Source organism: Homarus americanus, unplaced genomic scaffold (assembly GCF_018991925.1).
Source record: "Homarus americanus isolate GMGI-L3 unplaced genomic scaffold, GMGI_Hamer_2.0 scaffold45698, whole genome shotgun sequence".
NCBI lineage: Eukaryota > Metazoa > Arthropoda > Malacostraca > Decapoda > Nephropidae > Homarus > Homarus americanus.
Genome location: NW_024735554.1, coordinates 12286837 through 12314648, shown reverse-complemented (window position 1 = coordinate 12314648; position 27812 = coordinate 12286837). Strand labels below are relative to the sequence as shown.

The window sequence follows — 27812 nt, the reverse complement described above, 5'->3', positions numbered from 1 at the left end:
TTATAATAATTAGCGGTTTATTGGCAGAATACAACAGCCCTAAGGCTAACAACATACAATGAACAGAGATGATATAAATTACATAAGGTGACACTGGGGGTCTGAACAAAAGCTTTGAATACAAAGGTGAAAAACATGAGGTGAACATACAGTACAAGTATGAATCTGATGGTTTCCACGGTGGTTAGAAAGGCTCTGGTCCTGTAGTCCTGATACCGCTGTGGTGTCCCAACAGCAGTACCTGGACGAAGATCTGTTCTGAGGTGGCTGGTAGTATTAGCGAAGACGGTACAACACCTCTGTCCCAAACTGATATATGGAGATATGATGATGATGAGAGGGAGCTGAGTACTGAGTGCCGTGATAGATTAATTTAATAATATTATAACACTGTCTTCCAGAAATCCAATATCTCTTTTCACAGTACAACTCATGGTGTTGGCAAAACTTTTCACATGATGTTGTGGGACCTCGCGCGTAGGTGTGAAAGTCGATATTAGTAGCAACCCTCGGAATCTTGATGCCCCCAAAGACTGTGTACAAAAGATAGAAAGCAGCTGCCCTAAGCACAGCATAAAATGTGCAGTCGAACAGTGGCGCCATCTATTGAGGTTTTAGCAACGTTACTAGATGGCAGATACTTCCAGATGCGTATTATTGCGTGACACTTCAGTATAGGCATGTGTTGATCAAATCCTTACACTGGTTTCTTGGTGGAAAAGTCCTAAGTATGTGCCAGTCGACTGAAGTTGAGGTGACGGAGGTGGGAAATGGGTTAACAGCCTAACCCGAGGCAGCTACAAGAGCATTGACAGACATGTCCTTACCCTATGGTGGTCAAGTGTGTGTGTGTATTTATTAAGAGATAACATGACATCGAGTGATTTCCGTATTAGGGTGAGTCCTGCCCTGTGTGTAGGGAAGTGCCATATAACACACCCTTTACAAGAGCGAGAATGACCGAATGACTGGAAAATGAAGGAAAGTGTTCCTTTATTTACATTTATGTCTGGTGGTCCTTTATAATAAGGGAAACTGTTAGGAAACGAATCTTAACATAGAGTGTTCAAATGTTTGCGAATAGCCCTAGAAGTGAATCATCGTTAAAGTGACTGAGGTCCAGGTTGGGTCTCGGCCTACTGGTGGTGGTGGCTGCAGAAGTGAAGAGCCTAAATGATTCCTCTTTTCTAAACACAATATCGCAGGTTGGTCCTTTCTGCAAGTTGCTGGGCTTACAGGTGTGCTGACACTCTTCCAGATTTTTGAAGACGAGTTGCGGCTGTCCATCATCTGGCTCACACCCGCCGTACACGAAACAATCACACTGGTTCGTCTCCAAGTTGTAGAAGAACCTGCGTAAACAACACCAGAATTAATTATTATGAAAAGTTACTTCACATAGTCATTTTATATATTTATTCTAAGTTTATAATGACTTCATTGCTTCTTACTATCTCTGTCACAAATCATCTCGCGGCAGCTCATATGTTTTCTGTTATAAACTTACTAAACTTAATCTTGCTATTATTGTATAAATATCCTAATTTTAGCATAAGTTTTTTCTATTACCGCTTTATTCATCTATTACCCTTACTCCTCCTTGGTGGTTCAGGAGTACACAAACCTCAAAGGCAAGGGAGTGGGTTACAGGACAGTGAGGCCAAAACAATAAGTACAACTACCCGCACACATTTGTTCATATCCTTAACTTACAGTTCTATATATATAATGAACCTTTACTTCTACAGCGACTCACAATGCTCTACATCAAATCATTGAACATTATGTTGGGTGGTAAGGTTCATTCCTACTGCAACCATCACACACAGAACAGCTCCTCACTTTACGATCTGCAGTCATTCTTCAGCCATTAGTCGAAGTTTGATGGTCTCACACACTCTTTATTCCTTGATTTATCAAACTTATACATTCCCACCATAATTGTTAACCTATCCATACCTATTGTTCTCCTCCATATTGTATAGGAACACTCGTATACCATCACTCCAGGTAAGTCGTCTCTCCTTGCTGTTCATCCATGGCGATCCTCTTAATGCTTCTTTACGCTGTATGATCTAATATCACCTCTATAAATAATCTACAGAGAATATCACTCATCACCCAGTCGACCACCATCATGACTCTGAAGTTATTCTTATGTCTCTAAAACTACAGCTCTTTAAAATGGTCTTTCCGTCTCTCGCACACAACACAGTCGTGAGGTTCAACCATACAGGTATATATGTCTTTCTCTCTCGCCTATCACTAAGTCTTCTTATCTTTTAAACTACACCGTTATACAACTTTATTTTTTTAATGACTTCCTTTTTCTTACTCAGTTCTCATTTTACAACTGATTTTTTACCATCTTCACACCTCAGCATTCACACGTCTATCGTTCTTTTGTTATCATCTTCACACATCGCGGAAAACAGCTAAACCTACACCAACCACTCTTGATATAGTATTTTGCTTCTTCATTCCCAATATCTTACTTGGTTATATTCAACAGATATATATATTTTATGCACAAAAGTTACCAGAAAGACTAGATTATACTGTACCTGGGAAAGGCTCCTCGGCATTCTCCAGGGGAGGGCTCCTTGGCACACAAATGATGACGATTCTCCTGCCCGGAGAATCCTGCCAGCGAAGAACTTCCACCCATACCTGAAGCACCTTGTCCAGTATTGGTGGCTGTAACAAAAGTTCCTGCATGTTGAGAGTCTTGTGGTTGACCATGTTGACTCTGGTGGTCAAACATGGGTTGTTGTTGAGAGTCTTGTGGTTGACCAAGCTGACTCTGGCGGTCAAACATGGGTTGTTGTTGAGAGTTTTGTGGTTGACCAAGCTGACTCTGGCGGTCAAACATGGGTTGTTGTTGAGAGTTTTGTGGTTGACCAAGCTGACTCTGACGGTCAAACATGACTTGTTGAGAATTTTGTGGCTGACCAAACTGAGTCTCACGAGTATTTGTGGCTTGTTGTTTAGAGTTTTGTGGTTGACCAAGCTGACTCTGACGGTCAAACATGACTTGTTGAGAATTTTGTGGCTGACCAAACTGAGTCTCACGAGTATTTGTGGCTTGTTGTTGAGAGTTTTGTGGTTGACCAAGCTGACTCTGACGGTCAAACATGACTTGTTGAGAATTTTGTGGTTGGCCAAAGTAATCCTCACGACCATTTGCTGATTCTTCAGAATCTTGCTGGTTGATTATTCCACTCCTCTGTTTTTCATGTTGGGGACGAGCTGGCATTACCCGAGGTACGCTTGGCCACGGCCAAAAACTTATTAAGTAAGGCATGTCTTGCCTATTGTAGTGGACAATCCTCGTTACTGCCCGGTTTATTGTCTGCATCTCTGCCAGTCCCAGCAACACTGTCAGCAGAAACACACCGCTCCTGGTTTTCACATTCATCTGTTTTGGAGAAAAGAAAACGAATGAATAGAATTTTGTGTTTTTTCCCGTGATTAATTACAATGACTTTGATAGGCAAATTAATATATTTTTGTCCGGAGAGTTAATAGTTGCTCCCCTGAGTCATAGTATATGGCTTACAAAATGTAGTTATTTATATTGTTCTTCCTCTTGGGCGAGATATTATATTTCATCACAAATAAGTCATAATACTGAGGAGTTACGGGAACTTCACTTCATCTCATAATATGTGAAATTCTTAACGGCGACTCATTTCCTATTGTGGAAATCATTTCTTATGTGGGTATTACAACCTAGTACAGTATATAATAATGAAATAGTGTCTGCTTTCGTTAAGGTCTTTGTATTCCTGTTAATTTATCTATTTGAACTAAACCTGATATGCAGGATATTTCATATTTGTTACACAATGTTGCACACAATCAGAAATACCAACCATATTAAATAAACGCGACCTCAGTTATAGTGATCATCCAGAAGGCCACCAGACCAAGGGTGCAGATCCATTTTTTGCTGACTGTACATTACATTACTCCTGAACAATGTTATGCACTAGGCCGAAGGCAGTACAGTACTAGTTTTCAATATGTGTGCAGTTAAAAGCCTCGGCCCACCAAAGTTTCAAGTCCACTCTGACCAGGTATAGTGTCCAAGATTGTTTTGCTCAGACAGTACTTAAGGTGGCACACTGCAAAGAAAACAGTGCTGTAACGCCGATCCAAAAGAAGCTGCAGAAAACAGCTTATACTGTTTGTCCTGGGTTGGGCATCGGCAAGAATTAAAATCGAGTGAGGTGCCAAGCCTAAAGTCTTTCCTCCTCTGAAAAACATGATGTGGCTCAGAGGTATGAGTGACTGAAGGACCAGTGCACCACGCTTTAAATCTTTTAAGAAGAACTAGTAAAACCTCAGAGACATGGGAATAAAGATGGACAGTCCCTCTATGACTGTAAGCAACAGTGTTACAAACTTTAATGACCAAACACGCATAGAGTACAACTACCAGGTAAAATGAAGAACCTTTTCCAAAACTGAGTGAATTTCTTAACGTTAAATACCAAAACACTTAATACAGTACTAGATTCCACTTTATAACGGTGATACTAATCGCCTTGTCTTTGGTAACAAGAGTAAATCTAAAGCGACTTTATTAAACTGTGGGAGACACTTATAATAATCCCTGATACATAATAGCGATTTACGAGGCTTCACCTTCACCAGTCACATAACAAGTAAAGCTGTGTGGATGACTCACTTTGAAGGAAATTATTGTTTTGTTCACTGTAGTTATTTAATTAATTTAATAATAATAAAATAGGTTAAATAAATCCGTAAATGATATGATGGGTGTGGAGAAGAGCCGAGGGTATAGCCCGGGTGTTTGGGTGTTGACTGTATAGAGATGCAGTGTGGGGCAAGCACGGGTGACCACAGGCGTCAGCGACGTGTGAGATGGTAAATGTCTCGTCCTGAGTTGGGTATCTGGCGACCACAACATTTATGTCCAAGGCTCGTTAACTTTTAAGGGTCCCTTCAGTCTCCCTAATTATCTTGTCTGCGATTACTTATGGAATTATAAAAAAAAAATAACTTCTGGAACACCAACACTCTTTTGAATCTCTAGTCCTGTATTTGTATTGCCATTTGACATCGTGAAGGTATGGTCTAGTGTGGTTTATGTTTTCCATTTTGTTCGAGAATTACGTGTCTCATGAGATATGCTGCCATGTCTTGTGTTAAGCCAAAGATGTCTACCTACTTGAATATTGAGGTTTTATTTCAGGAATAATTCTAGTCGCTCTATGTTACACTTTTTCCAATTATGTTACTACCTCTCTGTACGTGTAGTTTCCCTGTCTATTTATAGAACTTCAGCGTGGGAAGAACTGTAGAGTTGAGTGGTCATTCTCTTGTCTTTATATCAACAGGTGCGATTAATCATTCCAAGCGTTTTATGATTTTTCGACCAATTCTTCCACTTTTTTTCAGTCTCTCAGAGACTGGTCAACTCTGATGTCTAGATCCTTAACCTTACATAAAAGAGTGTTGTCAGTATATACAGTCATTATACTCTTGATTATTGTGTTCCATATGATACGCTTCCATTTTCCTTTATCAAAGAGCCTTTGCCAGAAGTTGAAACACCACAAATAAAACCGTACTCATTCTTGATCCGTTTTATTCATTCTATTTTATTCTCCTATGTCAGTTGATATTAATACTGAAGCGGGGCCTTCTCGGATGGGTCCCACTGGTCGGGAAGGTTGTGAACCCCAGGGCCGACCTGTATCATCAAGCTACTGGGGCCTCAACTGACGCCACCGCGGTTGCTGGAGGATCGGCTTTTTTCACACTTCATTTTTCCAACATTCGCGGACTGAGATCCAATTTTCCTTCTGTGGAGCACCATCTATCAACCTCTTCCCCCGACCTCTTACTACTCTCCGAACTTCAACTGACCAAAGCAGCTTCACCTAAACCTTTTCAAGTCTCTAACGACAACCTTTATACCTACTTCCGTTCTAAGGGAGGTGTATGCGCCTACTGCAATACACGTACACCTATAGCCCGACTCACGGATCTTGAATCTCCCCTTTATGATGTCATCTGGCTCAAAATATCTTTACCTACTGTGACTATTTTTCTTTGTTTCTTATACTGTTCTCCCAACTCTACCAACTATTTCGAACTCTTTGACTATCTCAATTCTTGCCATGAGTCGTTGCTATCCACACACCCCAACACCGAGATCCTCTACCTAGGGGATTTCAATGTACATCACGGAGAGTGGCTTGGCTCTGCAAGGGATGACCCAGGTGGAGCTGAGGCACTCTCTTTTTCCTTACTTAATGATTTGGAACAAATAATCAAACACCCTACACGCCTTCCTGATCGACACGATCAACTTGCTAACATTCTTGATCTTTGTTTTACCTCTAACCTCTCACACTATTCATACTCAATTTTTGCCCCCTTAGGGTCTGATCACAACCTTATTTCTATTAAATCAAACTGGGCACGACCATCTCCCCCACCCCCCTCTAAACGTCAACTATGGCACTATCGGAGGGCAAGCTGGCAATCCTTGCGAGAATTCTTCACCGACTTTCCTTGGGATGAATGTTGCTTTTCCACTCGGGATGCCTCAGTATGTGCTGACAGCATTGCTGGGGTTATACAGGGCGGTATGAGTGCATTTATCCCATCATCTACCAAAACTTTCACATTACAATCATGGTTTGATCGCTCCTGCTCTCTTGCTTGCAGGGTGAGAGATAGGGCATATCGAGCTATGAAACTATCTCCTTCTCCTATTACCCACACCTCTTTCATTACTTCTAGGAATCGTTGTAAGGCTATTCTTCGTAGGGCCAAGCGGAATTTTATTAAAAGAAAGACCGCTGTCCTGACTAATTCTTCCTCCAGTAAATCCTTCTGGTCATTAACTAAAAACATCTGTAACAACTTCTGCACGCCTTCTTTTCCTCCCCTCTTCCGTCCCAATAACTCAATAGCCAACTCTCCCCCTGACAAAGCCAACCTCTTTGGCACCATATTCTCCTCTAATTCCACCTTAGACGATTCCCACTCTATCCCTCCTACCCCTGCACCTCCTACTGAACCTATACACTTTCCTATAATCTCCACTCGCAGGGTTGCCGGTGTGTTATCCAGGTTGGATGTGAGTAAGGTGCATGGACCGGACGGAATACCCCCCTCGTGTTCTGAGGGAGTGTGCTGAAGCCCTGGCCCCTGTGCTTGCTCGCCTCTTTCGTCTTTGCCTCAAAACCAAAACTTTTCCTTCTTCTTGGAAGCATGCCTTGGTTCAGCCCATCCCGAAGAAGGGTGACCATTCTAATCCCTCTAACAATCGCCCCATTGCCCTAACTTCATCCCTCTCTAAGATTTTCGAAAATATCTTGAACTCCCATTTTCTCCGTCACCTTGAACGCCTTTCTCTTTTGTCGGATCACCAGTATGGCTTTCGCCAGGCGAGATCAACTGGTGATCTGCTCTCCTATAGCACCCATCTTTGGTCATCCTCTCTTAGGGATTATGGGGAAACTTTTGTCGTGGCCCTCGACATCTCCAAAGCATTTGACAGGGTATGGCACAAGTCTTTGCTATCTAAACTTCCCTCTTTTGATTTCTCTCCCCCACTTTGTTCTCTCATCTCTAGCTTCCTTGAGAATCGATCCATGGCAGTTGTTGTCGAGGGATCGATTTCTCGCTCTTTCTCTACCAATAGTGGCGTCCCACAGGGTTCTCTTTTTTCACCAACTCTCTTCCTTCTTTTTATCAATGATTTACTTCACACTACAACTAATTCTATCCATTCTTACGCCGATGATTCTACTCTTCACTCTTCCTCACATTTTTCCCTTCCTCCTAACTCTCAAACTAGATCTGTTTCTAGAACTGATATCATACTTCTATCAACGCGGATCTGTGCAGCATCTCTGAATGGGGAGATACAAACTTGGTTATGTTCAATAGTAACAAAACTCAATATTTACCAATTACACTTTGTAAATTAGACGATCTCCCACCAATTACATTTCAGGACGTTAAAATCCTCCCAAATTCTGAAATAAATATGTTAGGCCTCACCATTTCCTCCAATATGTCCTGGAAATCACACATCCTTAGTATAACTAAAGCTGCCTCCCGAAAGTTGGGAATGCTGTACAGATGCCGCAGCTATTTCACTTCTGAGCAGTTGCTCCAAGTATATAAGGGATTCATTCGTCCTAACTTGGAGTACTGCTCTCATATCTGGGGTGGCTCTTCTTCTGTCCAACTATTAGATAGGGTGGAATCAAAGGCATTTCGTCTTATTAACTCTCCTCCTTTAGTCGACAATCTCTCTCCCCTTTCTCTTCGCCGCAATGTTGCTTCACTCTCTTTCTTTTACAGGTACTTTAACGGGCAATGTTCAGTGGATTTGGCATCCTGTGTACCACCGGCAAGGCCGTGGGTTCGTAACACACGTCTTGCCCGCGGTGCCCACCATTTCTCTGTGAATGTCGGTCACACGAGAATAGCCCGTTATAGTACCTCCTTCTTTCCTCACACAGCCAAACTGTGGAATGCTCTGCCTTCTTCTGTGTTTCCTTGCTCTTACAATCTGTCTCACTTTAAAAAGCTGGTTTTCCGGCATCTTCGTGGTGTAGATTAATACAGTATAACCTTTTTTTCAATATTTTCAATTTCTTTCCATTCTTTTTTTTTTTCGCCCCCCAGGCTCCGTTGTGGGTCGTTTGACCTGTGCCCGGGTGGGCTAATTCCCGTAAAAAGAAAAAAAAAAAAAGGTGAAGCAGTAGGTCAAGCCGAGAGGTGTGTACAATACTCGAGAAAGCCATTCTAGGTGCGACCAGTCGTGGCGTGACCACATAAGGGGACAGACGTACCCATATAGGTGCTCTTGACTTCCCAATCGTCCCACAAAGGTCCCCTCAGGTGGCAAGTTTTGCCAGCATGGGGGGTCGATATAAACGTCCCAGAAGAAGCTCTCTCATAGATTCAGACGCAGACATCTCTGATACTGATGCCATTACCAACTCGCCTGGTCATACTGAATCCAACACCCTTCAAGAGTCAGACCCCAGTGATTATGACAGTGACGGTAATGTTTCTATGGGAAACACTACCCGAAGTGGAAACACCAATGCCACGGACCCTATCACCCTGCCCCCTGCCAACCAGCCAAGTAAGCTGAATCTGCACTTCCCCAAGGACTCTCTGAAAACTGTAAAAGAACGCTTTAATTGGATGATGAAGTACTGCAGACAGCACGGTTTCAGCATTCAATTCCGACAAGGTAAGAACCGGAACTTTATCTAGTGTGAGAATCCTGAGGTCTATGAAGCACTTAGGACTGTTGGCTTTGACGGGGTCGTCCTGGTGCCCCAGTAGACGCTGATGAATGTTGCCACATCCTAGTGAAACGTTTCCCCTTATACGCTGACATCGAAGATGCGCGTGACTTTAACTCTAGTATACTGAGTATACGTCGCCATTACCGGGAGAGAGTTCCACAACCTGCTGTCATTGTCAAGTGGAAGGGAAGGGAGTGCCCAACCACTGTGGATGCCCACCCACTCTTATCCCCACTGTTTGCAGAAGCCTATCATCCTGAGCCTGCATTTTGTGTCTTCTGTTCTCATTGGGGGCACATTTTCACCGCCTGCTGCCGACGTGATCGTCCCAGATGTCGAGTCTGTTCACGTAACCACAACTCTGCCGCTTGTGGCCAGAAAATAAAAGACCACGTCAATAGGGGTGGCGTGGGCTACGTAATTGTTCCCAGATGTTGTAACTGTGGCGCCCGACACAATGCCGACTCACGGCAATGCCCCAATCGCCCATCTGTCCCAGAGGAAAAGCCTCTCCGAAGGTCAAGTCTACCACAACGCCCCCCCAGTCTTCCGGGCCACACCCCCTGTGTATCCTCTGTCTCCAGCAACGCCTTCTTCAACAACACCTGCCTCTGCCTGGCCTCTCCTGGCTACAACACAGGAATCCCGGCCATCTCCTAACTCAACTACTACTGGGCCTCCTCCCTGTCTGTACTCTGAAGCTGCCAGGCCTTGTGCTCCCACCGGTGCCCCCCACAACCCCCCGCCAGTGACATGTCACAGATCATATCCCTCTTCCAAGAATTTACCAAACGTATTGAAAAACTCTTCGCTACACTCTGTACCACCATCTCCAACTTACTCTTGCCATCTGTTGCCACCCAGTCACTCCTCTCTTCTGGTTTGACACAAGCTGGTAGTCCCCCTGTGAGCCCCACCTGCTCACGGCCTACTCCACCGCCGGCGGCCTTCACTACTGGTGTAGTACCTACCGGGCCTGCCCTGGTGTGTCCTGCTGCCCCCGAGCGAAGTCCTGCCTCATCTTCACGACACGTGGTGCCTCAACCTGTCCTCCACCCACCGCAAGCCGCGCCCACTCCTGTGTCTGAGCTGGCCCTGAGGACACCACCCCTGGCTACCTGTACCCCACCGGCATGTCGACGCACACACCATCACAATTACACTAAAAGGTATATCCCTCAATGTTGTCAATGCCTATGTGCCTCCCTCCACCCCTACTGTACCTGCCCCACCACACCATATCACCTCCACCACCCCCACTGTACTTCGCCGCGCTTAGTACATTGGCATCCCTGAGCCTGGCCACACTGTTTGCAAACTTTGTGGTCAACCGACTCTCACACCCCCTCTCACTACATCCTCACTTGCCCTATGACCTCCTCCTACAGGTCCCCAGCCGTTACTAACACCTCTTCCCTCCCTCACCAGATATCCCTCCTCCTAGTAACAGGCTTGACGCTTGACATTATTAGGGACCTGCCACACTTTGCCATAAACAGATAAATTGTACCGGGAATTCCCCCACCCCCCCCCCCACCACACACACTCATCATTCTGTCACTTTATGTAACTTGCTGACAAAACCCATGACCCTTCAGGCTTTTACGCCCTTAATGCATGAGTCATAAAGGCAAGCATGAACTTTGCATGCTTCCCAGTTGGGCACTGTAAACGCTTCTGCGCTTCACCTTGCACAGGATGTAAGGGGGCACCCAATAAACTAGCCCCCTCGTGGGCAATCTGTAAAAAAAAAATCTGTTCTAGGTGCGACACGTGGTAATCGCACGCCAATTTATTGCCACACACCACCACCCAAAAGCACACCCCAGTCACCCTGTCACTTGAAGTACGCATACAGTGATACAGTTAACTGATATTTGCAAGTGACCGGTCATTGTCGTGACCACATCTCTATCTTCATAACAGAATTACGTAACTCTTATAATATACGTTTCTTTTATATGCAAAAGACATCATTCTGAAAAACTTGTGACGCAGCATCAAGTATTGCATCACGATGTGTCTCAGGCAGGTGACTTGGCTCTTCACGGATTATGGTACTGTACGTATAACTGTACTACACACACACACACACACACACACACACACACACACACACACACACACATAAGAACAGAAGAACATAAGAATGGAGGAAACTGCAGCGGGCCTATTGGCCCATACTGGGCAGTCCCGTTTACACCCAACCCCTATTGCTCATATGAGCATCCAACCTATGTTTGAAGCAATTCAACATATTCGAGTTAATGATGATATTTGGTAACTTGTTCCATTCATCCACTACTTGCTTCAAAACCAGTGTTACCTATTTCACACCTAAATCTAAATTTGTCCAACTTAAAAACCATTACGAAGTTCGCCTCGGTTGATAATTGAATAATTTTGTAATGTCCCCTTTGTTTAGCCCTCTGCCTTCCACTTATACACCTCTATCAGGTCGCCCTCGCTCTCACATCTCTGCGATAAACAAGATGCTTTTAACCTGTCTCTATACTCAAGGTTCCTAATGCCCGATTAGTCTGTCATTCTCTGAATTCTTTCCAAGGATTCTATATCCATTCTGTAATACGGTGACCAGAACTGAACTGCGTAATCCAGGTGTGGTCTCACAAGAGCAAGATACAGTTTTAGGATGACCTCGCTAGTCTTGTAACTAACACTCCTTTGTATGAACCCAAGTACTTTATTAGCCTTGTTACGAGCAAAAACACATTGTTTACTTGGCTTAAGGTTCCTACTTATCATTACTCCTAAATCTCTCTCGCAGTCGGATTTCTCTATGGCATCGTTGTTCATCTGGTATCTGGTTTCCCTGTTTACATTTCCTATACTGAGTACTTTACATTTGTCGATGTTGAATTTCATCTGCCATTTTTCAGACCATTCGAAAAATTTGTTTAGATCCTCCTGTAGTTTTGCCGAGTCCTCGTCAGATTTGATAACACGTCCTATTTTAGTATCATCAGCAAATTTATTTATGTTGCTGTCTATGCCGATATCTATGTCGTTTATGTATATAATAAACAATAATGGTCCAAGTACTGAGCCTTGGGGAACTCCACTTGTGACGTTGCTCCAATGGGACTTAGTGCCGTTAATGCTCACGCGCTGTTTCCTGTCCTGTAACCACGCCCTAATCCATTTAAGGATGTCACCTTTGATGCCATGAGCTTCTACCTTTCTAATTAGTCTTTCGTGGGGGACTCTGTCGAGGCTTTGCTAAAGTCGAGATATACCACATCATAATTGTGCCCCTCGTCCACTGATTCGAAAACTGATGAAAAGAATGTTAATAGATTAGTTAGGCAAGAACGTCCGCTTGTGAAGCCATGCTGGGAATCATTGATCAATCTGTGCTTCTCCAGGTGATTTCGAATAGAGTTTGAAATGATTGCTTCCAGTAATTTGCCTACTATTGATGTTAGACTGATTGGGCGGTAGTTAGAGGATAGTGATCTATCCCCTTCTTGAAAATCGGTATTACATTCGCTATCCTCCAGGATTCTGGTACTACACCTGTTTTTAAGGACATGTTAAACAACTTTGCTAAGGGCATACTAAGCTCTTTCTTACATTCCTTTAATACTCTGGCAAATATCTCATCGGGACCAGGTGACTTATTAGGCTTTAGTTTGTCTATTTGCTTACTAACATCGTTACTAGTCACTACTATCTCGCTTAATTTGTTTTCTTCTACTATCTCTGAATAGAGTCGCAGCTCGGGTATCATGCGTTTAAATTTTCGGTGGTGGTAACCGTTGAAAATATTTATTCAAATTATTGCTCATTTCCTCCGTCGTTATCAGTGAGCTTCGCCGGAGTCTGACCGTATTGGTCCACCTTTTCTCGTGTTTTATTTTGATACATTTGCAGAATCCTTTGGGGTTTGTCTTCGCCTTTGCTATCCTAATTTCATTATTCCTCTTTGCTTTCTCATTCCTTGTTTTAACCCTACTCGCCAATACCCTCTATATAATAGTCCCGGAGGTGAATTTCTGCCAATGATTTATCCTTCTACCTATAGCCTTCTTTGGCCAATGATGTCTTTTTAAATAATTATTTATCCATTTAGGGTCATTGTTGTCTGATCTGAGTTTTTGTATGGTATGTTCTGCCTTTTGGTGCATTAAGTAACTCTCACTATTTAAATTGTCGTGGAACCCGCAACTTGAGATTCAGCATTGTAGGGTCGGTGTCATCTGTCAGGTTCACGTTGCTTACACCCCCTCTCAGCTGCCTCTTTAAACTGTCAAAGTTTGCCCTTCTGAAATCTGGTACTTTAGTGGGAATTTTCCTTACGTCTGCCCCTGAAAAATCTAACTGGAATCGAATTTCTTTTGTGATCGCTTGTTTGCAAGTTCGCTCCTCGACCTCGATATTGCTAATGAGGTTTTCTGCTTTGACAAAAATGTCCAATATATTATTACCCCGTGGGTTCGGTTATATGTTGACTTAGAAACAGTCCTGGATCGCCTCGAGAAAAATCCTCTTGATTCTGGAGTTACCCGTGAAGGCTCGGTCCAATCTATTTGGCCAAGGTTGTCGCTCTACTATACAGTCTTTTGTTGTGTATGGAAGCCCTGCGCATTTCATCCCAGATAAGTCGCTCATTGATTATCAAGATTGGGGGGTCTATGGTATTACTCCCTGCAGATTTAATTTTTTCTGACCGTCGCTTAATTCTTATCCACACATTGTTTCTGTATTCTCTCAGTTTTTATTTCTCATTTATTTCATAGACTGCATTATCCCTAAATATATTGCTACCTGCCTCCTTTCCTCTCATCTGCCTATCGGTATGGAACAGTTTGTAACCCAAAGTACTCTGGTATTCGACTGCAATTCACGTGTGTCTAGGTTGATCCATGCTCTGGAAAGTGAATGCAATTATATCGATTTCTTTCGGTACATACCAAGGCCCATTATCATCCATTTTGTTTCCTCTCATATACTTCTACTGTCTGTGTAGTATATACTTAGTTGGGGTCGTTCTGAGAGTCCTCCCTTTACCGCGTTTAGTTTTAAACTCCCTGTCTAATTTAGTTTTGGTCATCATTCCAACTATTTCCCCCTGCAATCTTTCGCCTGTTTATTCTGCCCCACTGCAGTCTCCTCCACCCCCGTGCCCCTATATAGTGTCTTCTTAGCAGTCAAAGACTTGACATCTTTGAACTGCCCCCTAGGAGTCTCCCAGCCAGGGTTGTTACCCCATCCTCCTGACAGGTGCACCCCATCCCTAGCATAAAAGGTCCTTCTGCCATAGAAGGTCCAGTTGTCAATGAATGGGACCGATGATGGACTTTGCAATATCTGTCAAGATTTTGTCGTTAACACCAACTGTCTTTTGACAACCATTCACTCAACTTCTCCTTCTAGGCAGTGACACCGCATATGATAGGATCCCGGCCCTTAGTCCTAATACGATCTATGGCTGCCTTGAACTTATCAAGAAGCTCCTCGCTCCACACCGCCAATATCATTGCCTCCTGCACTGAGGCAGATAATGGGTTTGTTCCCATTACCATGAAGATATTGTCCATCCTGCTCACTGAGACCCCCAATTCCCCAGCTCCCAAGTAAACACACCTCATCCTATTTTTGTTTTTTACCCACAAAGGCCCTGTCCATGTACTCACCTGTGAGTCACCAACAATTTGCTTTTTATACCTCCTTGTTCATCCTGCCCCTGACTGTACTAACGTCCACCCGTCTATCAAGGACTGGAACGGTTGGTACACTAAGCTGTTGTTGTCGTTGTTGTCGTAGATCCTTCGTAGTGCTTCACCACCAGCTTGGTCCTCCCAATTACTCACGGACTTCACTCGCTTTGATTTTTCTTGTCAGACACTGGCTTGCCCAGCCTTCCTTTTTAACATCACAGCTTCTTTCCTTAATTTCAAGTTCTCCAAACGTGGCCCTCTCAATTTCTAACTTGGCCCTCGCCAATTCTTCAGTGGACCACTCCAGTTTGGTCAACAAACTCTCATACCCAAGACCGCACATAGCTCTGGCCATATCTGATAATTATCCCTCCGGAGCTAACCCTGCCGTGACCTTTCCCCTAGTGAGGTCAGAACACACACACACACACACGTATTAGAGTAATTCTTAATTACCATTTCCCATAACTATGGATAATTACTTAAATAAAAAAAGTTACTCTACTATACAGATTCATTCATCAGTGATCCTGGTGAAGGACATTACATTATACTGCATACCTGACATATACTTCACAGTGTATACACAATATTCTTACCACCTTATATCCCTATTCCAGTTTTAAAAAATGCTCTTTCTTGCAAGTTACTAACATAGACCCGCCTTTACACTGACACCAGAAGGTTAATGTAATCCAGAGAAAGTTATTACTATTATAGTGGTCAGGTGAAAACCAATACTATTGTCATAAAGTTGAAACTAAAATCCATTTGCATAAGGCTTGCAATGACTCTGTGATAACTAGTATAACACACATATTGATTCTCTCCTCCACACCAACACATTATAGTATTTATCTGGTGCTTTCAAGAGAGCTGCAGCACTCAAAAGGCTCAGCCATGTTAATGTTGTTGTTGTTGTTGTTCACTTTATATCTGGAATGTTCTGGCTAACTGAAATGTTTAAATAAACAATACTACCCTCCTCCGCCGCTCCACTGTGGGCTAGACATTGGTTACTCTACAGTAGTTCATGATGGATTCTCACAAGACAGCTGAGACATCACTTTTCCGGCGTCGCCAGCGCTGGTAACTGTGTTTTTGTTTACAATGATATGATTAATGGTAATATTGTCTAGTGAGATATGTTACGGGTATTGCTAGTAAGGAAGGCTTCTTTCGTCTCCCTCTGTGACACTACACGGGTCGCCATAAAACACATTCACTAAGTTGCAAGTTGATATTTCTGTATATTTTATGTGTTTATACATTATACTGGAGAGTTCTATCACTTATGGCTAAATGATCTTCCTCGAGGTCCATAGTGAGGGCCACGACCCATGGGGCCTGAGAACCTTATCTATTAGCTGTGCACTTTTTTCTTTTTTTTTTATTTATTTACTGTAACAAAACATTATGAAATTACAAAGAGATTAAGTGCCTTGGTAAAATTAATTTAATTTAAAGGTCAAAATGCCAAGTCCCAGAAACACACTTATCTATACAAATCTACCGTGGTGCTGTAATGCGTCTAATAATGTACGTACAGTGTGTTATGACACATGCGCACTTGGCCATCCTTAACTCTGCCGACATGTACCGCAGTGACGGGAGATTACGTAAGACAAAGTCAAGTTTTTTTTATAACGTAATTCAAGAATTATGTAAGGTATCGCCTCCTACTGAAGTTCCCAAGTCTTGACTGTCTTCCTCACAGAGAAGGAACTTGAATGATGTGTTGTGTTACAGTAGGTCAAGGCGTGTTTCTGATGATGCCATAACTTACACACTCACTCTTAAGGACCCCTGAACCTTATGAGATATGGCAGCTCAAACATGAAGATACGGCTGTTTCAACGTTTATGAGACATATAGGGGTATTTAAACGTTTATGATATATGGCTGTTACAACGTTCATGAAATAATTTATAACCTAATATCCTCACAACGGAAGTCAAATGTAACTGTGATCTTTAATACATGACCAGGACATATAAAACCTATTTCCTTAGTTCGTAAAATGTTAGAAGTTTTAATGTAAAATGGTGTATCATCACACCTGTGGTATCGTCACTGTCGTTTGTTTTCATATCTTTACCAAAACAGTAGCGGGTGGTGTGGGGGAGGCAGGGTGTGGGGAGGCGGTGGTGTGGGGGGAAGCAGGGTGTGAGGGAGGCAGGGGAGGGGGTTGTGTGTGGTGGGGAGGTGGTGTGGGGGGAGGTGGTGGTGTGGTGTGAGGGAGGCGGTGGTGTGTGGTGGGAGGCGGTGGTGGTGGGGGAGGTGGTGGTGTGGGAGGCGGTAGTGTGTGGTGTGAGGACAGGTAGTGTGTGGGGAGGTGGTGGTGTGTGGGAGGGGTGGTGTGTGGGGGTGTGTGTGGGAGGCTGTGTGGGTGTGGGGGAGGCGTGGTGTGGAGGTGTGGGGGAGGTGTGGTGTGTGGGGAGGCAGTATGGTGTGGGGGGAGGGTGGGAGGACAGGGGGAGGAGGGAGGTGGTGGTGTGTGAGGGGAGGCTGTGTGGGGAGGAGGTGTGTGAGGAGGCTGTAGTGTGTGGTGTGGGGAGGCGGTGGTAGTGTGAGGGAGGCTGTGTGTGTGTGGGGAGGAGGTGGTAGTGTGAGGAGGCTGGTGTGTGGTGTGGGGGAGGCGGTGGTAGTGTGGAGGGAGGCTGTGTGTGTGTGGGGGGAGGTGGTAGTGTGAGGGAGGCTGGTGTGTGGTGTGGGGAGGAGGTAGTGTGAGGGAGGCTGGTGGTGTGGGGAGGAGGTGGTGAGGGAGGCCGGGTGGTGTGGGGAGGAGGTGGTGTGAGGGGAGGCGTGTGGTGGGGGGGGTGGTGTGGAGGGAGGCTGTAGGGGTGGGGAGGAGGTGGTAGTGTGAGGGAGGCTGTAGTGTGTGTGGTGTGGGGGGAGGCAGTGTGGAGGGAAGGCTGTAGGTGGTGGGGGAGGAGGGGTGGTGGTGTGAGGGAGGCTGTGGTGTGGTGGGGAGGAGGTGGTAGTGTGAGGAGGCTGTAGTGTGTGGGTGGGTGGGAGGGGAGGCGGAGTGGTAGTGTGGGGAGGCGGTGGTGTGGGGGAGGCGGTAGTATGGTGTGGGGGAGGCGGCAGTGTGAGGAAGGCTGTAGTGTGTGGTGGGGGAGGAGGTGGTAGTGTGAGGAGGCTGGTGTGTGGTGAGGGAGGCGGCGGTAGTGTGGGGGAGGCGGTGGTAGTGTGGGGAGGCGGTGGTAGTGTGGAGGGAGGCTGTAGTGTGTGGTGTGGGGGAGGCGGTGGTAGTGGAGGAGGCTGTAGTGTGTGGTGTGGGGAGGCGGTGGTAGTGTGTGGAGGGAGGCTGTAGTGTGTGGTGTGTGGGGAGGAGGTGGTGTAAGGGAGGCTGTAGGTATGTGGTGTGGGGGAGGCGGTAGTGTGGGGGAGGCAGTGGTAGTGTGGAGGAGGCGGTGGTAGTGTGAGGGAGGCTGTAGTAGTGTGGTGTGAGGGAGGCTATGTGTGTGGTGTGAGGAGGGTGGTGTGTGGGGGGAGGTGGTAGTGTGAGGAGGCTATGGTGTGTGGTGTGAGGGAGGCGGTGGTAGTGTGAGGGAGGCTGTAGTATGTGGTGTGGGGGAGGCGGTGGTAGTGTGAGGGAGGCTGTGGTGTGGGGAGGTGGTAGTGTGAGGGAGGCTATGGTGTGTGGTGTGGGGGAGGAGGTGGTAGTGAGGGAGGCGGTGTGTGGTGAGGGAGGTGTGGGGAGGTGGTAGTGTGAGGGAGGCTATGGTGTGTGGTGTGGGGAAGGCGGCGGTAGCGTGAGGGAGGCGGCGGTAGTGGTGAAGGACGACTGAAACACTCATTTTTCGTACCCGATCCCTTGCATCAGCCTCCTGTGTTGTTTTATGAAATGATATGAAGAATAATTTATAAATATAATATTTATAAATTATTCTTCATAATCTTAACAATATACCAGAGCAGCTTAATGGGTAATAAAAACAAAGTCATTAACCTCATCAGTCAGTCTGCGATCTAAACTTAACGTCTGACAATATTTGACACACTGCCGTCATAATGTTTTACGGCCATTTATTTTGGCTTGTGTGAGTTAACCATAATTACCTAATAGCAAGATTTGAGGCTGTATGCAGAGCCGAAGATAGAGTTCGGTCAACTCGGTTACGTGCGTTAACCATGTTGTTACTCAGCTGATGAAGTTTGTGCTCGTACTGTAGAGAATGATGATGATGAACTTTGTTAAGTATTATTTTCAAACATTACAATTGGATAAGCATGTTTATAAACTATGTGGAAGACAGCCGTGAAGGCTTCCTACCAGCTGAGTAACAACATGGCGCCCGGTTGGCCGAACTCTATCTACGGCTCTGCTTGTATGTCTTCTGTCACCTTCTCTTTTACAGAGTGGGAACTGGGCATTATATATATAGCACTTGGGTTTGAACCCAAAATATATCACTATAAACATTGCTGACGTCTTTCTAACAATAATATTTTTCAAAGCTAAGTATTACTCACTACACACACACACACACACCTGTTCTCGTCTGAGGATAATAGTTAATATCCAACACCATTATACAGTTGAGCTGGATACATATTGTTGATATATTGACAACATATACACGAACGAACGACGACTGTGATTGACTGGTATGAAATACAGGGTGTTCATACAGGATCTGAACGATTTTATTCTTCATCATTTTCTATACTTATTCATAGCTAAACTTATGTGTAAGCACAGAACAACTATTAAAGTTTTTTATACATGTTTAATTTTAATACACTTCAACATGTGCGCCACTGGTCGTCCGTACATCCAATCGATATTCAATTTCTCGCCTTGTGCGTTCAAGCATGCCAGCATCAACCATTGCTACTGCATCCCTGACCCTGTTTCATAGTTCATGGATGTTGGCAACCTTGGTCCTATACACAACGACCCTAACAAAACCCCAGAGGAAGAAATCCAATGGCGTAATGTCCGGTGATCCTGGAGGCCAAGAGCTAGGTCCATCACAACCAATCCAGCGACTCGGAAAGATTTCATTGTGGGCCTCACGTACAACCAGACAGTAATCAAACAAACCGATAAATAATAAACCTTGATAGTTGCTATATCGTTTACACATGGTTCTAGCTGTATATCTTAATAGGTAGGGAAAATATTAAAGAATCGAATCGTTCAGATGTTTTATGAACCCCCTGTATAACTTGCGGTGAATATGAAATGTGCCTTAGTCATTATAATCATAAAAAGAATCTCAGAACTTTGAATGATTAGATAATTAAATAAAATATTGCCTCTACTAAGAAATGTTTATTTAAAGTAATATTTCTATATGAGCTCAGTAGGCTGACGTACCGCACATCAGGTGTTACGTCTTGCTGGCTGACGTAATATAAGTTTTTATATTTCTGTAGATATAGATAATTACTTGATAAACTTAGCCATGAGAGTAGGTTCTATAGGTCTGATGGCTCGTTAGGGGCAGTGCGGATAGTATTCTCAGTGTGGCTGGCACTACGCCTTCCCCTCTACAAACCATTCACAGTTGGGTGGGTTTGGTAGAAGGGGAGGTGCCCGAGAGGGGCGTTAGTTACCCTTTAGACAGACATAATGGCTGTTTCTATACGGCCGCTGTCTCCTTATAAATTTCCATAAAATGCACGTCAGCGAGACAGTTTTCCCGCAATTTTACGAATCAGCCCAGTAAAGGAACAGGATATACCAGTTTAGTTCCGTGTTTAATGATTTGTTTTAGATAACATGTTACTGTATGCTGGGTCTGGATGTTGTCTACAGTGTAATGTCGAATATTAAATATTAAAATGTTTTAAAGTGGCAGTTGATCAGTACATCTGTGGCACACATATATTTTGTATAGTGTCCTTGTTATTAGGCGAGGACTCGAGAATAATGAAACACAAGGAAAAGGAAAAATAAGTGATGAATGTGACGACGTTCTCTGCTGCAAGTAATATTATTTTAGTGGTACTCACAGTTGTTCAAAGACAAGGACGGAGAACTGGAGGAGGCGTATAGATGTGACGGTACGTGTGTGTGTTAACTCTCGCACACAGACTAACAACACTGCCGTGGTGCCCGCAATATAAACTGGAGATTGGACGGGAATCTTCAGGGAATATACCTAGAATGTCTGAGTCCTGCCGCTGGCGCTGACTTAGGGTTACGTGGTAAGGTTAATTGATCAACCTATACAAATCATTCGTATGAAACTCATGGCAAGCTAAACTTTTCTCTTTGTCAATTACGACAATTTAAGAGCAAATAAGAAAAATCTTCCATTTTGATAAAGTGTTCCACAGACCAAATTAAAAATAATTGCCAACTATCACGGGATTTGTGAAACCATTCATAAGATTCTTGATTATAATAACCTATAAGTACGCCTCGGAAACTTAAGCATACGTTGTTAACTTCAAGTATATTTAATGATATATCTACACTGTACTGTCAACAACTGACTATTACAACTCAACATTGTCTTACATTGCCGTGTCCGTTCCAAATACAGGATACAACTTCCAGTTACGCCACGACTCCTATGGTTATATAAGTGACCGTTTATCGAACAAAACGTTAGTGAGGACGCCACTGTCGACATGTGATGATTGTGTATTAAATTTATTCATTTTGTTTAATATGCCGAGTGTTTGTATCATCAGCTCCTAGAAACATAAGAAAAATATATTGTGGTTGGAGGCCAATGGCAACTTAACCCGAAGGCCAAGATGTTCAAAGCATAGACTGCCGATGAGTGTCTGCCGACTCTGTCTCAGTGTACTACAGTCGACAGGTAATATGTACACAGTTTTGTCTCCCGCTGACTCCAGGGTCGAGAGTTCTCATCCTCCCTCCACTACCACACACAACTATTCATATTTACGTATTCCTCCTTTACCCGCCACTGGCCACCAAACACCCCTGAGGTGTGGGTGTGTTAGAGAGTAGGTGGTGCTCTAGTCTAGATCACTGATGTATCGTAACATTACAATGTTACTTTCGTCTTAGTCTTATTCAGTACTGACGTTTCATATATGAAAATGAAAAGAGCCACTTAATGCAATAAAGATAAAACTTTGTTCAGTGATATACTAACCAACGCTGAAGTGATCTACTTGATGCCACTGATTCCCAAACTTTTCCTAATAAAGTCAAAATAATGTCAATATACTGTACATGTTTTCCACATGGCCTCACCCCCCACCCCTTGTACCAACCTCACGCCTCCAAGGAAAGCACCCCCCTCTCTGTACCTACCTCCCGCCTCCAAGGACGGCACCCTGTATCTACCTCGGCCTTCAAGGTCGGCACCCCTGTACCAATCTCACGCCCAAGGAAGGCTCCACCCCCCTGACCAACCTCATGCCGCCAAGGAAGGCACCCCCCACCAACCTCACGCCTCTAATTTAAACGAGTGGCGAAAAGGAATAGGCAGAGATGACTGCCGGGAGTCTAGTCACAACTCTGCACATGGGCGGCATAAATAAGATGGTGGCTTATGCACTGGGATCTAGGCAGCAGTGCAATCCAGTCCTGTCTGTGCGACTGAGCAGCCCTTTCGAGGAACCACTCTGCTCACCGCTCACCCCACATGGGGAGAAGGCTAGAAAGGGCGCCCTAAACATAGCCTGCTACTAAAACCCAACCTGAATGGGCAACCGCAACCAGTAAGGTCATCCTAATTTTCCGAAAACAATCAAAATCACAGATCCAAACAAAAACAAACCATACAACCTCTTATGGCCGCTGCATGGAATGTCAGGACCCTACTGGATACTGGCACAAATGAGTGACCTGAAAGAAGAACTGCCCTTGTGGCAAAAGAGCAGGCTTGGTATAGCATCGACATAGCAGCCATTAGTGAGTCCTGGCTCCCAGATGAGCGCCAACTCACAGAAAGGGTAAGCCTGCTGTGGAGAGAAACCGTATTTATGGAGTTGGCTTTGCCATCCACCAACGCATCCTACACAGGCTAACTGAAATGCTTATTGGGATCAATGAGCACATCATGACACTTCGAGTCACACTGAATCACTCACATCCTGCCTTTTTATCAGTGCATACGAGCAAACACTGGATGCAAAGGATGACATCAAGGAGGTATTTTCCGTCGACCTCGACGGAGTGCTAACCTCTATCCCCAGAGAAGGCAAGATTGTGCACCTTGGCGACTTCAATGCCAGAGCTGGCAGAGATGATAATATTTGAAGGAACCATAGGGAGAAATGGACTAGGGAAGTATAATCCCAACAGCCTACTCCTCTTCAGCAAGTGTGCTGCACAAAACCTCACTATCACTAATACCTTGTTTTGGCAGGCCGGCAAGTTCAAGGGTTCGTGGCAACACCCACGATCCAAACACTGGCATCTCATTGACTACATCATTGTCAGAGAAAGAGATCGCCAAGATGTCCTCATCACCCGTGCCATGCGTTGCTCAGACCAATGTGACACTGATCATCGACTTGTCAGAGCCAAGCTCTCCCTTCACGTCGCCCCAAAACGGCGAAGGCAGCAAGCCTCCAGAAGAGGTTTTAATACTCAGCGTCTGGAGGATCCAGCGGTAACACTTTCAGCGAGCAGCTCGAATATGGGCATATAAACAACCCAACACAGGGCCGGATTCAGGAGTGGACAAAGTGGGCAGCTGCCCAGGGGCCTCCACAATCTGGGGGCCTCCACATATTACAATATTTTATTTGTTTGTTTATTCATTTGGATTATTTTTATTTTCATTCTTTAAAATTCATGTTTATCTATTCCATCAAGTAAAACTATGTTCAGCAAGAAGCGTGATAGATATTAGGCTAGCTACTCCTTGAAATTCATGAATAATGCAAAGAATCATCTCTTTGTAATAACTAATAATATATTCTTTTTGTGAAGTCTCTGAAAATTTTTGACATGTGCGGTAGTAGCTATATCAGGGCTGGTCGACTTGAAACCACATGAATGACTCCAGTCATGTCTCACTTTTGTGTGTGTGTGTGTGTGTGTGTGTTGGGGAATTTGTACACTATCAATAACTATACAGTTAATTAAAAATTTCTCAATGTTCTAATTTCCTCAATATAATTGTATATGGCTTCAAAATTCTCCAAAGAAGTGTTCAAATTTCAACATTTTCCCGGGGGGCTTACAGCGCCCCCCGGAACCTCAAGATGTTTAGGCTCGCTTCACTCGCCACCCCACCCTCTTGGGTAGTTATAATGAGGGGGGGCCTCCACAAAGAGGCTGCCCATGGGCCTCCACAGGTCTAAATCCGGCACTGACCCAACAGCAAACAACGCGAATCCCAGTGCTAAATGGGATACTCTCAACACTGTTATGACAAAACCCTGCAGAGAGACCCTCGGCCAGATCAAAAGAATACACCAGGACCGGTTTGGTGAAAATGACCCGGCAATCAAAGTACTCATCAATGATAAACGTACTGCTTTTACTGATTAGAAAAACAATCCTCAGTCTCGGACCAAAGCTGATACCTTCCGCAAGAAGAAAGTGGCAGCCCAGCGGGAACTTCGCAATCTAAAGAATGATTGGCTTAATAATAATGCATGTGAAATACAAAAACATTCAGATCAACACGAGATGCATTAATTTTTCAATTTCATTAAAACATTTTATGGTCCAATCACTCATGGCGCAGCCCCCTCCTGTCATCTAACGGTAGCTTCATAATTAAAGACGATGAAGGCCTTGTATTACTTTGTCCTACAACTGCCAACTGTCGTTTTGTCGCTGACCAGCCGACCCCTCGGCGAATTTCTCAGCCCAAACTTAGCTTTTGGACTGCGTGATGATTGGCCAGTTACCGCCTTTCACTTTAGCCAATCAGCAGCCCCGCTCTCTTCCGGCAGACTCGTATACAGGACTTCCAAAGACAAAATCGCCGAACTGCTCGGAGCAACACTGCTGCAAGATTACAGGCCTCATTTACCACCAAGGATTCAAATTATGCGCCTACCTGACTGAAGAAGACGTTGACACCTGCTATCGAACGACAGCGCCAAAGTATCTGAAGAAGCAGCGATTCGAAGTCGTAATCCCACCACAACTAAGAGCCAGGAAGACCGTAGTAGTTAAAAGACTGGACAAGACCATCACAAAAGACACTAGTGAACAACAACTGAAATTAGACCTGGAACAAAGAAACCAATGGGCCAAAGTAGAGGAGGTAGTTAAACTAAATTACCATCTATGCTGAAAATTAGGTTTCAGGACATAGGAATGGCACAAAAGGTAGCCACAGGAGGGACTCTTCTGTTTCTCCTACTACCATATAGGTGGGTCTAGGACAACTGGCCGCCGCCATCTGGCCGCAGCCCATGAAGTACCTAACCTAACCTAACCTAACCTGCCTTGAGAGCGCAAAATTAGGCGTTTGCAGTTTACCCCAGTCAGTGACGGCCAGATGGCGGCGGCCAGTTGTCCCATTACATATAGGTAACAACCAAGTTGAACAGGAAGAATTTTTTCCCATCACGCCTTGCTGGAACTGCTATAAATATACCCACTTAGCCACGGACTGCCCTAACAAAAACACTAAATACTGCTCGAATGCGGAAGTGGGACACACATTTCGGGGAGTGCAAGAGTGAAATTCCCTAGGTGCCTGGAAACTGCCAAAGGGACACAAGAACACTGGCAGCACGCTGTCTAGTAAGGATAAGAGATAGTAAAAGAAAGGAAGGAAATTGAAAAGGAAAGGGCACAGGAAAAGCAAAAACTAGGACCTACTGCCTGGCAGCCGAGAATTGACAAAGTAATAAAGTCCTTGAAAAGGTAGCCTCACAATCCCTAGTCCAACAACCTATACTGCTCTCAACCTGGGAAGTCAACTGTCGGTTAATCACTGGCTTGTGTACACGCCCACCTCTTGAATATAGCCAAACCAGGATGTGTTGCTAAGAGGGTAAAGGGAAATGTTCATGACAAATAACCTCCCAGACATGGAATTCCCCCAACTGTATAATATTATGTATGTTGTATGTGTATCGTGTATGTTGTATGTATAATATTATGTTTGTACCCAACATATACATTACTTTTGTAGCCAACAGCGTGTAGCAATGCTTTGATGCCACACGCTTAGATAATGTGCCTGGCGACATCTGGGCTGCTAATGTATCAATTGCCACATGTCGCCTGAGAGGTCAATTGACCCAAAGAAGTAAGGGACGTACCTGCTCTTGGCACCTCTGTACATCCAGCAAATGGGCCTACTAAAACTCTACAGGTGCTTGTGTTCGCTCCTGTAGTTAGAACTAATTACCCAGAACATGTACACCAACCGTTCCCTCCTCAGAAATCTTCAACCTGATCTACAAACTGGCGAAACCACTAGTCAGGCGCGGCCTCTCAAATCACAAGCCACTTCCGACAACCTCCCCAACTAGAAAGTAGTGAAGAGGGGATGGAAGAAGACGAAGAGGAGCAGGAACCCATTTTACAATATGAACCTGTGACTAACCTGAACAAGCGATCATAAACAGCACCCCTAAAAAGAACAAAATGGGAAACATGGCGCCACCACCACCGTCACCAAGAAAGATTACTGAGAATCAGGACCTCGGGGAGGAAACCGGTATTAGGTTTTACACCTGCTCAGCCCCCCAAATAGTCTCAACCGAGAGACTACTCATAGAGATAAGGGAAGGAAAAGTAAAATATACATATACAGATAAGAATCTGGAATATCACCACATAGAAACATTTATAAAGAGAGGAAGAATCCTGACCAAATATAGAAAAGGTGGAGCAATCCAAGTACAGAAAAATTCGCCTCGGCCTGCACATGGAGGTCTTCAGGAGGCATCAGTGTCTAGAAATGACGCAAACAAGCTCGAGACATCACCATTCATAATCAACAGACTTAAAATAATTCAACATAATGTACTGACCTGGACCACACCAAGAGCTCACAGATTATACAACATATATCGTACCCAGACGTCACCATATTAAATTCTCACGGCAAGGGTAATTCAAATATAATCAAGATATTCAATTACACAGTATGCAAAACAACAGCCAAAATCCGTTACAAGATGGAATAGCCATTGAAATTAACAGCACCACGGGTCCAATCATAATCGGCACCTGCTACTTCCCTCCAAGACCTATCTTTCCAATAGCGGACATGCTCAAATAGATGAGGAATATACGTACCTGCCTACTTCCTGGGCGATCTCAACGCTAGACACCGCATACTATAGGACACCACACCAACAACGCAGTAGGCCAGGTCCTGAACACACTAGTGAGCCACGGCAACGTAGTACACCTCGGACCGGAATTCCCCACGTACATTAAAGCAGGCCACACAGGATGCAGACAGCGTTAACAAATCAACACCACCACCTAAACATACTACTCGAACCCGGCCCAATATCCACTAGTGATCATCTCCCTATCATAGCCACACTCCACAGCCCCAATACAGATCCCGGCCGGGCTAAAGATTCAACTATAACCGGGCTAACTGGGAAAAGCTTCAAACAAGAATTAAACAACCCGCAACCCATACAATTACACAACAGGCATACTTCTCTAATAGACCAATCCCACTGGACATGGTACGAGCACGTTAAGCAGGCCATGGAACACAAGCATACCCAAGACCACTTACCGGACATTACCACACCTCAATACTCGCAATCAAAAGAATCATACAGACATAATTTAGCAGCAATTAAACTAATCACACAACAAGGATGGACACCAGAACTGTGAACGGCTATACAACATAATACACGAACAGCTAAAAAAACATTTCAAATGAATCATACAACAGGAACTGGCAGAAGCTGACGTCAGAAA

General features: G+C 44.4%; 1 protein-coding gene across 2 annotated transcripts; it reads right to left on the bottom strand.

Moving 5' to 3' along the window:
- On the bottom strand, positions 1 to 27248 carry LOC121871528 (MARCO-like protein). 2 transcript variants are annotated; one of them, XM_042373950.1, is made up of 3 exons: positions 27162 to 27248; positions 2565 to 3418; positions 1 to 1352 (listed from the first exon to the last, which is right to left on the bottom strand). In XM_042373950.1, exons 2-3 carry the CDS (start codon positions 3416 to 3418, stop codon positions 1067 to 1069), a joined length of 1140 nt encoding a protein of 379 aa, XP_042229884.1. In that variant the 5' UTR covers positions 27162 to 27248; the 3' UTR covers positions 1 to 1066. The 2 variants fall into 2 exon arrangements, with proteins under 2 accessions (XP_042229884.1, XP_042229883.1); XM_042373949.1 differs by lacking the exon at positions 27162 to 27248 and adding an exon at positions 20966 to 21091.
- Between the last annotated feature and the right edge of the window lie 564 nt (positions 27249 to 27812).